This window comes from Sminthopsis crassicaudata, chromosome 1, assembly GCF_048593235.1.
Source record: "Sminthopsis crassicaudata isolate SCR6 chromosome 1, ASM4859323v1, whole genome shotgun sequence".
In the NCBI taxonomy this organism is placed as follows: domain Eukaryota; kingdom Metazoa; phylum Chordata; class Mammalia; order Dasyuromorphia; family Dasyuridae; genus Sminthopsis; species Sminthopsis crassicaudata.
This window is the reverse complement of record NC_133617.1, coordinates 97,353,627-97,367,185: the sequence shown is the minus strand read 5'-3', so window position 1 is coordinate 97,367,185 and position 13,559 is coordinate 97,353,627. Positions and strand designations below refer to the sequence as shown.

The window sequence follows — 13,559 nt, the reverse complement described above, 5'->3', positions numbered from 1 at the left end:
TTTTACCTTAGCAATGCACTTCGGGCATACACAGAAAGTGCAGCTAAGTGACAGACTGACTTTTGTCTGACTTTTGTTAATCTTTTTGACAACAACTTTGTTTCCACTGTGATGTGGAAAGGCCTGGATGGCATTTGGAAAGGCCCAAGTTGGGCCCCGGGGACATTCCTTCCTAGGTGCAGATCCAGCAGCAGAGTTCATCCCCACCAGAGACATTTGTAACCTGGGGATCCAAGAGAAGGACCAGACAACAGCCCAGAGGGACCAGCCAGATGTCCGCAGCCCTTCAGACGCTGATGGCAGCAATGCCCCTCCTGACCGTGACACCAGAGACAGCAGACACAGTTCCAGTGTTGCAGCTGAAATGGACTGTTTTGGGTGATACGCAATATAAAGACTGTAAATGGACAATGGGCCTGCTTGCTCCTCCCGTGGCTACTTGCCATATGGTGGCCTGGGGAGAGGCTTTGCCCTATGCTTTCTATTGAAGGACTATGCTTTTAAATTAGTGGGTGAAAAACCAACACACCCACCTGCCATTGTTATTGAGACAATGTTACTGGACATGACTTTGCTTATGTGCACCTGTGAAACTAGAATTGTTCTAGAATTGTGAAAAGTGCAATAGAGAATTGTGATAAGCTAGAATTGTTCTAGGATTGTGAAAAGTGCAATAGAGAATTGTGATAAAGCTAGAATTGTTCTAGAATTGTGAAAAAGTGCAATTGAGAATTGTGATAAACTAGAATTGTTCTAGGATTGTGACAAGTGCAATTGAGAATTGTGATAAGCTAGAATTGTTCTAGAATTGTGACAAGTGCAATTGAGAATTGTGATAAGCTAGAATTGTTCTAGGAGTGTGAAAAGTGCAACAGAAAATTGTAAGAAACTAGAATTGGTCTAGAACTGTGATAAATGTAACTAGAATTGTGACAACCTACCTCACTGATATTTGTTAACTAGAATTGTGATGTTTTACCTTGTTGACTTCCCACCTCAGTGTTGACATCCTACCTCATTGGCATCCAACCTCTTTGGCTTATTATCTCGAGTATGACTTTGATGAATGGGTTGAACACTTGGGCCACTGTTGAGCCTGGTTCTCATTGTCATACTTCTGTTTACTGATTTGCTGCTTTGTACCTCCTTGGGCATAACACTGTCATCTCATGGATCAAGTGAACTATAGCTGGTGCTAAAAGTTTAGCTTGGTGAGATGTGCGGTTCCCGCAAAACAAGAGAAAGGGAATTGTAAGGGCCCTTTAAATGGGCGGACACAGTGCATCGGGAGATTGAGGCCCAGAAATAATTTCTGTGGGTATTAGGACTGCCCTTGGGCGGGATCCTGGCCATATTGAGATAGCTTCGTAATGGGTGACTCTCTCGCTGATTGGCTGTGTGTGTGACCTCACAGGCCCTATGTAAGCCCACTGCAGGCAGCAACCGCTCTCTTTAACCTCGTGCTGTTCACCCTGGCTCCTAGCCTGGGTGGCCAAGCCAAGATGGGTAGCCGAAAGAGGTAAGGATTTTGGTAGTGAACACGTGGGTCTTCTGACCAGGTGTTCACTCGGGAACCAACAAGTCAGGGCATCAGCTAGGGCATTATGTGAGTAGGTATAATAAAGGCTTTTAAGATTACACGTGGTTGTTCTTGAGTGCGCTACCGGTTATTAAGCTATAGATTCAAGAGATTGTGGCCAGAGACCTTAGAAGGCCTCAGAGGAGGCGAGCCGGGTAGAGCTCACACTGCAAAGGACAGTGGTCAAAGGTACTCTGGTGGGTCTAGGACAGACTAGTAATTGTAACTGCCAGGAGAGCACGTTACAGTTAACATCGATTTTTCTATATAAATTGCAGTGTTTCTTCATTAAGAAAGAATTTTAGGCATAAGGAAATAGATTTTATGTTTTTAGGTCATCATTGGCTAAATAACAATATCAGTGCTTTGATTTTGATTAAAACATATGCAAAAGTTAAGTGTGTTTCAGTTTAAATAAAAATAAAAGAGATTTTAAATTTTTTTGTCATATCTTTGGAAGTTTAATTAAATAAACATAAACTCAATTACAATCCTAATTTACTATATTCTTTTAGAATATACCATATAGATAAAGAGCAAATAGGTAGAAAGATCCAGGTCCTTGCTATATTGTGTAACTTCTTTTTACATACAAATGGTATAACCATAGCTATAAATAGTACCACAATGTGGTTTTGAAGTTGTTACTGCTGTCCATAAGTTAACAATAACTACAACTATTGGCCAGATTCTAAAATAGCTTATGATACTAGTCTTTTCACAAACTATAGACTAATCAGAGTAACCAATGAGGGATAACTTTTTGGGATAACTGAATTGCTTAATGTAGTTCATGGGGTATCAGAAGCAGGGAGGTAATTGTGATTTGGACCATTCCTTAGCAATAAGATTAGACCTAGATGCTTTGTTTTACCTTTGGATTTTGTATTGTTAAAATTTTGGCTTTGAACATGACATAGGATTTTTCTATTTCTATCATCTAGAATAAAATGAATTGTTTAGATAGATAAAACAATTCTTTTAAAGGTTACTATGTGCCAGGCATTGTGCCACAAATTCATGTTTTATTCTTCAGGAATTAATGATAAATAAAACTTTTCTGTTAACTTACATACTATCATCAATTGTATAACTATATAAATCAATATACCTATCATTGAATTAAAGTCATAATACTTTGTTACATGAAAAAAAAAATGAACTGTTCTTATATAAGGTCCCTGACTGGGCCAGAAGATAATTTTCAACATTCATCCTTACAAAATCCTGTGCTCCAAATTTTTAATTTCTCTTCCCTCATCCCTCCCCTAGATGGCAAGTAATCCAATAACATGTTAAATGTGTGCAATTCTTCTATTCAGAGAACATGGTATTGTAAAGAGAACAAGGTTAATGACAGACCTTTGGAAATACCAATGTTATAACCAGTTTTAATGCCAGTTATTTAATAACTATTAGTATAATATAAGTTAATGCCAGTGTTATTATCAGTTTTAATTCCAGTTAATTAATAATTATTAGTACTAACACCAGTCAATACCATTGTTAACACATAACAAAGAATTTGTCTCTACTGATCCTCCATACATTGTTCTCTCCATTACATCTTGTTCCATTACACTTTTTCTCCATCCCTCTTTCTTCTCCTATCCAATTTGAAACTTTGCTAGTGTTAATGTCTTCTCTCTAATCTATCTCCCTCTTCTTTCTTCTCTCTTCTCTATCCCTCTCTATTTCTCTCTCTATGTATATATATACAAGTATATGTATGTATATATATATATTCATATATATGTATATATACATATGCCAAAAGCAGAATAGAATAGAAATAAACTCTTATCTTTCTCCTTCCTTCTTTATATCTCATGTCCTCTCCCTCTCTCCACTCTGTGTTATTTATCTCTCCATAGTGTTGTGAGGGAATTTTTAACTTCAACTTGTGTTAGAATTCTTACAAGGTGCTAAGTCACTGGAATAGATATAATTATCTAATTCAGTATAATTGATCTGACCCTACAAGGAGATGTTATGGGCCAGAACTTGAAACAAGGTACTGAGTGGAATTGAAGAGACAATGATTAAATCTAATTTAGCACTGCTTTAATCCTACCACAAATAATGGTTTCCTAGTGATGAAATGATTGGTGTGTGCTCAGCGGGCAGCATATAAGCAAGAGGCTCTCAGGGCCAAAGAGGACTTTGGGAAAACTTCTTGGGAGATTCAGAGTGAAGATTTATTCCCACTTCAACCTTCATGCTGGCTGGAGACATTCGGACAAAAGCTCTCAGAACCAAGGAGAGAGATAGGCCTCTAAGAAAGCTAACTAGGCCCAGGAAAAGATTCAGGATTTGGAAGGACACAATAAAGGATCTGGACTTTAACTCTTGGCTGCATTTTGAGATTATTGAACTGAACTGAAACTAAGGCTGCTCCCAGAAGCTCCCCAAGAAATCCTGCTTCCAGAGAATGATTACAATTTAGAGAAAAGAGAACATTACACACTTGGATTTATTTTTTTAAACCAAAGACAAGATGATACTGTCATAGCACTGAGACCTGAAAAAAACTCAGCACTGTTGTTTTTTCCTTTCCAGGAACACACAATGCAGCAATGATGGCCTTCCATGCTGGTGTGTGGATGCTGAAGGAAAAGAAGTTCCAGGCAGTAAGAAAGCAGCATTGCCAGCCGCCTGTAAGTATGAAAGCAGGATCCTAATATGTGGAAAGAGAATAAATCAGACAATGGAAGAATTTTCCACTTTCCACTTCAATCAATCAACAAATATTTATTAAATGCTTGCCATATGTCAGGCACTCCCATAGGCTCTGGGAGTACAAGTACAAAGAGTAAAACTATCCCAACTCACAATGATATTTAATTCTAATGGGAGGGGATGACAAGTACATATAAAAATATAATTACTGTAAATATAGAATTTGTGTAATCTCTATACATATGTATATACACAAAGTAGTAAAAATACTAAGTAGCTTGGGAGGGAGGGCACAGACAATTGTAGAAATCAAGAAAAATCTTCATGCAGAAGATGGTGACTGAGCTGAGTCTTAATGGAAGGAAGGGAGTCTTACATACTTAGGAGCCTTTGGAACAGAGATCTAATTTGAAAAGGATTATATATAATATCAGACTTTCATTTTAACATATGTATTTTATTCATTTGTTGTACAAATATTTATGCAATGTCTACAATGAGAAGAGCATCATGCTAACTGCTAGGTGGTACATGTGGGATAGGATACTCAGGGGATATGGGTTCAAATCCCACTTGTGGCATACTAAGTAATTTTGCTTACCCAACATTAAAATGGAATTAAAAGAATGGGAATCAAAAAAAAATCTCAGAATCAGAGTCTCTCAGTGCCCAAGCAGATAGCTTTTAAGACATCTCTGACTGATAGTCACATTTCTTTTACTTTCACTTCTTCATTTAAGGAATATCACTACATCTAGTAGAGCAACCTTTTCCATTGTTGAACAGCTCTCCTTGTCAAGACTGTGTTCACATGGAACCATAGTCCTTATATCGGCTATTCGTTTCTCCAATTCTATTTCTCTGGGAATAATTAAAACAAATATAATTCCTCATCTACATGACTTCCCTTGATTATGCTCCCTTTCCCTTCTCTTATGTCATTATTCATCTTTCCCATTCCACTAAATTCCCATTTTCCAGGTTGTCTTTTCACAATTTAATTTCCCATTAGGATAATTGGTTGTTTTATGTAACTAGTGTCACCTCATTATCAATTATTGGGATAGATCATTTCAGTGCTCAGTGCTGTTCACACCACTAGTATGTTGGTCCTAAATCTCATGATTCCTTAGAAATATCACTGATACTAGTAAATACATTTAACGATTCCATTAGTTCTCCTGCAAAATCACAGAGATAGAAAGAATGTTTTTGTTTAATTGTTTCATTCCCAATCAACTCTTCATGACCCCATTTGGGCTTTTCATGGCAAAGATAATGGAGTGGTTTGCCTTCTCCAGCTCATTTTATAGATGAGAAAACTGAAGCAAATAGAATTAAGTAACTTTCCCAGGAACAGAAGCTAGTAACTGACTGGGGCAGGATTTTAATTCAAGAAGAGCAATCTTTCTGACTCCAATCTTGGCACTCTGTTCACTGCACCATGTAGCTTCTGAAAAGAATAGTTTGTTTTCTTTTAGTTTTCTCATTTTACAAATGAAAGAGTTGAAATTCAAAATGGTTAAATTGTTTGTCCAATGTCATAAATCTAACTAATGATACAGCTAGGGTTTAAAATTATGTTTCCTGACTCCCAAATCATACAGCTAAAAACTAGAGCAAGTTTACAATACTTTTGCCTTATTTCACTCAATGGACATGAATATAGAATATTTTAAAAGAAGAATGAAAAGCATTTTGCTTTCTGTTTAAAACATTATCAAAAGAAAACTTGCCTTCTGATTTCTATAAAAATATCTTCTGCATTAGATACAATCATTTTCTTTTTCTGCCCCTCAGTTTTTTAATCTGTAAAATGAGGGGAGTTGGATTATATGGTTTCTAAGATCCTGTCCTTTTCTAATCTTTTATGATTCTATGATTTCATTCTTCAGGAATGGAGCATAGCATAGGCCCACTGGGCTATAGAGGAGTCAGAAAATAGGAAAAGAATCTATGAAAGACCAGCTTGTAGCTGGCAAATATAATTTTACTTTTGTCTACCTGAACCAGAGAATCCAAAGGTGCTGCATAGTTCTTATAAATACTATCAATTACTATGGTGTCAAATATCAGAAAACAAGCAAGGAACTAGTACTAGAATACGTTATCAAGCACTTATTTTAATTTTATTTAAAAATTTTTATTATAATTTTTTATTGACAGAACATATGCCTGGGTAATTAAGCACTTATTTTATGTAGCAGGCACTGGATTAAGCTCTGGGGATACAAAGAGGGCAAATATCATCCCCTGCTCTCAAGGAGCTTACAAATTATTGGGGGGTAGACAAACTGTATTAAACTGTGTTTTTAAAAAACATATTCAGGATTAATTGGGGATAGTGACAGAGGGAAGGCATGGAGATCTAAGATAACTAGGAAAGGCTTCTTATAAAAGGTGAGACTTTAGCTGAGGTTTGAAGGAATCCAGAAAAGCTAGGAGGCAGAGAGATGAAGGGGGAGATATCCAGATATGGGGAACAGTGAGTGAAAATTCTCTGAGTCTAGAAATGGAATATTGAGTTCAAGAAGTTTCATGGAAGCCAGGATTACTGGATCAGAGTTCTTGGAAACAATGAGAAATTAATTACTTTAAAACCACTTTAGAAGTTCATACATTCTACAACTATGGTACCCAGAAGGTAAAACAAAACAAAAATAAACAAACATAAAACCCTAAAGAAACCAAAGAGATTAAAAACACATAACATTTTCCCAAACTATCTCTTTTCTTTTTTCAAAAAAAAAACCCCAAAATCTCATAATGTTTTTGTGGATTTGTCCACATGTAGATTTGTAGCAAAGAGATTTGATTCATAGACTAGTTTTTTCATATACTATAATTGCATAGGACAACTAGGTAATATGGTGGATAAAATGCCAGACTGCAGTTAGGGAAACATCTTTCTTAATTCAATTCTGGCTCTGGACACTTCCTAATTATATGACTCATGATAAATTACTTACCACTGATTGCCTCACTTTCCTGTACTGTAAAATGAGTTGGAAAAGGAAAATAACAAACCACTTTACTGCCTTTACCAAGAAAGCTCCAATGGAGTCATGAAGAGTTGAACATAACTGAAAAAGCAACAGTAATTGTGTGGTTTTGGATAAATCATTTATCTTATTTGGTCCTTTAACTGTAAATGGACAATAATGACTTCACCTAACTATTGTTACCATAATCTTCCCTTCTCCTCTCAACTCTCTTGGTTGCTTAGGTCTATCCTTTTGCCAGCTCCAAAAACAGCAGATCTTGGTAAGCAGCTACATCAATAGCACTGCCACCTCCTACCTCCCTCAGTGTCAAGATTCAGGAGAATATGAGCTGGTACAGTGTGATTTGGGTATGGTACAGTGCTGGTGTGTGGATTCGGAAGGAATGGAAGTATATGGGACCCGGCAAAGGGGAAAGCCAACAAGATGTAAGTAGTATTTAGTACTCTATGCTTAGTATATTTACATTTATTTTACCTTAAATGCTAATTGTTTTGTTAGTTTGAATGAAAATTGTTTTCATGACAATATAGTACTGATCAAGTATGGTTAACTAATAATTCTCAAAATGAATAGTGTTCCAAAAGTCTTAGTACAGTAAGCTAACTGCAAGACTTTTGGGAAAACACAGACATGATATTTCAACACACTGTAAAATTGTAAAACTTCAAACATTTTTTCATTTACTCATGCTCAATAACTGACCTTCATTGAGGAAAAATATCTTACTTAAGTTAACTTTCCTAAGCTGATAGACATCAATATTTGACCAATGAAAAATAGTCAGGATTCCAATGAATGAATTTATTGGTTGTTCTTTCTCATTCTAGATATTCATCAGTTTTTGTTTTTATTTTTTATTGTCATGCTGTCACATGTTGAGAATATTTATTTATATTTTTGACTTCAAGAATACACAAATTTACAAGTTATCTATTCATCTTCTAATTTCCCACCAGGTCCAGGGAGCTGTGAAATTAGAAATCGCCGCATCCTTCATGGAGTGGGAGAAAAGTCACCTCCTCAGTGTTCATCCAATGGAGAGTTTATGCCAGTCCAGTGCAAATTCGTCAACACTACGGATATGATGGTTTTTGACCTAGTTCATAATTACAACAGGTAGGGGGAGTTTGCAAAAAGAAAATCTGCCTACCTGGGCCATCCCTTTACATTTGATGATAGTTACCTGCACTTTTTGGCTGTGATTTTCAATGATGGTCCTAAGCAAAACAAATTATGTTATATCATATCATTAAATTTTCACTATAAGCATTATTATTGTTCAGTCCCACTCTTCATGCCCCCATTTGGGATTTTCTGGGCAGAGATACTGGAGTGGTTTGTCATTTTCTTCTTCAGCTCATTTTTACTTATGAGGAAACTGAGGCAGACAGGATTAAGTGGCTTGCCCAGGATCACATAGCTTGTAAGTGTCTGAGGCTACAGTTTGAATTCAAGTCTTCCTGACTTAAGGCTGAATACTTTTTCCATTATGCCACCTAGTATCCCCGGCTTTTGTAATTCTGGAACAATGCTCAATTGGAATCAATTGGAAGATAGAAATGAACATAAATTTCAAAAGGACGAATTTGGATAGAAGGAAAATATCAAATATAAAATACTTTCTGAGGAAACTAAACTTAAAATAGCGATATCTGTGTAGTTCATTTTGTAAAGATAAAGATAACAAATAGTATACTGAGCCAGTGAAAAAAGCCTAAATGGGAATTCAGGTTCATGAGGTCTGGAATAGTATGGGATTTTCAAAATTATTTCTTCCAACCTCTTAATTTTACAAATGGGGAAACAGAGGCCAAGAGAGATGAAATGATTTGTCCAAAAATCACATAGGGAGGAAGTGACAGAGCTAGGATTTAAAGTACGATGAATAGGAGCCTTAACTTTATTCATTTTAATTAAGCCAATACTTAGCAACCTTCTACTGTGCAACAGGTACTGCAGCTAGGCATTGGGGAGACAAAGATGAAGCTTGACGATTCTGTTCTCAAAGAACTTATACTCTAATGAGGATTGGGAATGGGATATGTATGATACAAAAATTAGCATAGGATAGAATGCAGCAAGAACAAGGGGAAAATTAAAGCAAGGTATAAGAAAAACATGTATTTTAACTAAGTATGTCAGTTAGTGGAGGAGGTAAAATGAGATGAACTTGGAAGTGAGAAGGATTTCAGTAGTAAAAGATGATGATAAAAGATATGGGGGATGAGCTATACAAATGTATGGAAGTAGAAAAACATAAGATGAGATCAGAAAAAAATCTAATAGTCCAATGTTCCTGGAAGGTAGTGTATGTGATGGAAAACAGTGTAAAATAAAGCTGGATAGATGAGCTGCAGGCTAACTATTGTTATTCAATCATGTCCTACTATTTGTGATCCTGTTTGGGGTTTTCTTGGCAAAGATATTGCAGTACTTTGCCATTTCCTTTTCCAGCCCATTTTACAGATTCAGAAACCAAGACAAACAGGAGTAAGCAATTTGCCTGGGGTCACACAGCTAGTATGTGTCTGAAGCTATATTTGATCTCACAAAGATGAGTCTTCCTGACTCCTGGTCCAGTGCTCCTTCCATTGCCCCAGAAAGACTATGGTGAGCCCTAATGAAAGACTAGGGAGTATATGTTTTATCCTCAAGGCAGATATGTGATCTTGAGAAGTTATTTCTCTCTAGACCTCTGTTTGTTTATCCATAAAAAGAAGAGGTTAGATCAGATGACCTCTAAGATCCACTTCTATTCTAACATTTGAAATCCACAGCATGACATCCACATGGCATGCCATTTCACTTAATATTAATAATAGCCTCCATTTATTGTAATCTATTTTACTATTGAAGAGTTTTTTGGCATACAAAATTTCATTTGATCCTCAAAATAACATGGAAAATGTATATGTAACAAATTATTATCCTCATTATATATATATATACACATATATATATATATATATATATATATATATATATATATATATATATATATATATATATACATACACACACACACATAAAATATATTGTCCACAGACCTTAAGTTGGTCCTATCAGTAGAACAAAATAATAGCTTGATTTGAGAACACATAGGGACTTTCTGGCAAATTCTTAAACTATTGGTGATGCGAATTGATTAAATATTCTTTCTAAGTTTCTAATTATGCTATAAATTTAGAGATTTGTTAACCTCTAAGGTCCTTTCCACTGTGATATGACAGTTGCAACTACTGACCTCCCTGGCTTCCTTTAACTCTCAAGTAAAATCCCAGTTTCTAAGGAAAGTCTTCTCCACCCTTATTGTCATTGATTATTTCTTATCTATCCTGTATGTGCCTTGCTTTGTCTATAATTGTTAATATGTTATCTCCTTCATTAAGTTATAAGCTCTTTGAGATCAAGAATTGTCTTTTGCCTCTTTTTGTACCTCCAGAATTTAACATAGTACTTGGAACATAACAGGCACTTAATAATGTTTATTGATTGATAACTTGGATGAAAAAGCTAGCTTTTACCATAGTTTGGTTTACTTTCTGCCTGTTTCCACTAGGGGGCAGCCCAGGAATTAGAATGCCTCCATTATAATTGGTAGGAAAAAAAATCCCTAAAACTTATTTATTTATTTATATTTCTATAAATGCGTGTATATCTATTTAGCTCTCTCATATATAAATATATGTATACACACATATATATTTGAGTGTATATTCCTATACAGAATAGATCTACCTCTATAGTTATGTAGATGTATTCCTCTGTGAAGTGATCCTTTTTCTTTATAGCAATATGTCCTGGAGCAAAGTTTCCTTCAAATAGGAGTCATGTAATTCTAGGAATCCAAACATAGCAAGCAGTAATTTTGGTGAGTGAAGCTTTTGAAACTTCACTGTATGGCCCAGGGTTCAATGGAAGGTAGGAATTAACCAATCAAAAGGGGACTTCGTGCTGTTGCTGGGTTTATTTTCTACCCAGAGCTTCTAATTCACTGGATGGCACATTCAGGATAGATTTCTCTAAGTATTGCTTCCTTTAGTTGTGAACTTATTTTGTGAGGAAATAGCACTGGGCTTTTACACACACACACACACACACACACACACACACACACACACACACACAGACACATATATTTGAGCCTCACTCGAAGTGAGTAAAATCAAAATTGTATTTTGACATAACTGATTCACATTGCAAGAATCAAATGAACACAGTACTTTGTAACCTCAAGACACTATATAAGTTCCCATTATGATATAATAGGAAAAAAACTGGGGTCTGGAATGAGAAAGTCTGATTTCATCTAATTAATAATAATAATTAATTAAAACAGGAAATTTTTTTAAAAGTATTTAAACTTTCCCAAATACATACAAAAATAGTTTTCAACATTTGCCTTTACAAAACCTTTTGTTACAAAAATTTCTCCCTTTCCTCTCCTCCATCCTTCGCTAGATAGCAAACAATCCAATAGAAGTTAAAGATGTACAAATCTTCTAAATATATTTCTATACTTATCATGCTGTGCAAGAAAAATCAGATCAACATGGAGAAAAACAACACAAGAAAGAAAGGGAAAAAACAAACAAACAAGCAAAACAACAACAACAAAAAGGTGAAAATACCATGCTTTGATCCACATTCAGTCTCCATAGTTCATTCTCTGGATGCACATAGCACTTTCCATTACAAGTCTATGGGAAATTGCCTTGAATCGCCTCATTGTTGAATAGAGCCAAGTCCATCACAGTTGATCATACATATTATCTCGTTGCCATGTACAATGTTCTCTTGATTCTGCTCACTTCACTTAGCATCAATTCAAAAAAGTCTTTCCAGGCTTTTCTGAAATCAGCCTACTCATCATTTCTTATAGTACAGTAGTATTCCTTTATATTCATATACCTTCACTTATTCAGCTATTCCTCAAGTGACCATTCACTTAATTCCCAGTTTCTTGTTGCTATAAAAAAGGGCTTGCTACAAATGTTTTTGCACATGTGGGTACTTTTTCCTCTTTTATGATCTCTTTGGGATACAGACTCTGTAGAAACATGGCTGGATTAAAGAGTTTGCAGTTTTATAGCCCTTTGGGCATAGTTCCAAATTGCTCTCCAGAATGGCTGGATCAGAAAATAAGAAGCTTTAAGTTATTAGGCTGGAGTGAGCTTCTTCAAATACTTCTTCAAGGTCAAGCTTTATCTCTGACATAGTTTGTAGAACAGACACAATAACCTAAATTGCAGTTTGTCCAAGGTTATTATCTACATTAGGTCTTCTTTCTGGCTTATCCAATGTCCTTTCCACTTTTCCCACATTGACTCCTTCTTATGTGTTTCTATCTTGTTTTCCAACCATATTTTATTTGAGCTTCCCAACAACATTGTCTGGACTCAATTAATAAAAATCCTGCATCTGACCAGACCTTTTTCTTTAACCTTAATGGATTCAGTGAAACAACCATCCTGCAGCCTCATTCAACTCTTTCTAGCAATTAGCTTCTTTCTGATTTTCTTAGCAATAAATTTCTTTTCAGCTGATTATTCTATGAATGCAGAGAGGCAATGAGGACGTGCTTCAAAGTACTGGTTTGGGAAATAGAGGTCCAGGCTCTGATAATTAATCTAGTTTTGTTGTCATCATCATTTCCCCTTTCTAGGCCTCATTCAGTTTTCAGAAAAATAAAGGTTTTGGATTAGATGATTTTTATGTTTCCCTCTATAATTAATTCTCTATGCTTCTATGAATAACCATTTAAAGATGGTTACCTGGTCTTAGCACCAGAAGTTGATTTTACATTGTCATTGGTTTGAGAAGCTCCCAATGCGGACATTCCTTCTACTAATGCAAAACAGAAATTCCTTTGGCATTTAATGTGTCTTAGAGTGCTAACTAGGGCCCTAAAAAATTTAATGACTTATTTATGGTTATGGGGAAGGAGTGGAAACTAGGTCTTCCTGACTCCAAGACTTAACTTTTCTCAACTTTACATGTCTTTGATTGACATAATAAAACTTGTTAAATGTTTGAATAAATTAGTGAATGATATTCTGAACAATTTGATCCCTCCTTTTCTGACTATTGTCTGATAAATCCTGCTGGTCTCACCTTACTGTGCCATACCTATGGTCCTCTTCCTAGCTCCAAGCCTTAAAAATTCTCTGTGTTCCTTCTTCAAAACACCTGCTTTTGGCAACTGGCTGTCCTAAGGCTTGGAGATAGCTGACTTTGTAATACATAATTTATCCTTCCCTCCTTTCTTCTTTACCTTTTTCTCTTTTTTCTTCCTC

At 35.7% G+C, this 13,559-nt stretch overlaps 1 protein-coding gene across 1 annotated transcript in view; it reads left to right on the top strand.

The window, feature by feature from the left end:
* TG (thyroglobulin) overlaps positions 1–13,559 on the top strand; it is a 375,444-nt gene that overhangs the window by 13,785 nt on the left and 348,100 nt on the right. Inside the window, 3 exon segments of the mRNA XM_074265101.1 lie at positions 4,139–4,236; positions 7,485–7,688; positions 8,220–8,379. Coding sequence (XP_074121202.1) covers positions 4,139–4,236; positions 7,485–7,688; positions 8,220–8,379 — 462 coding nt within the window.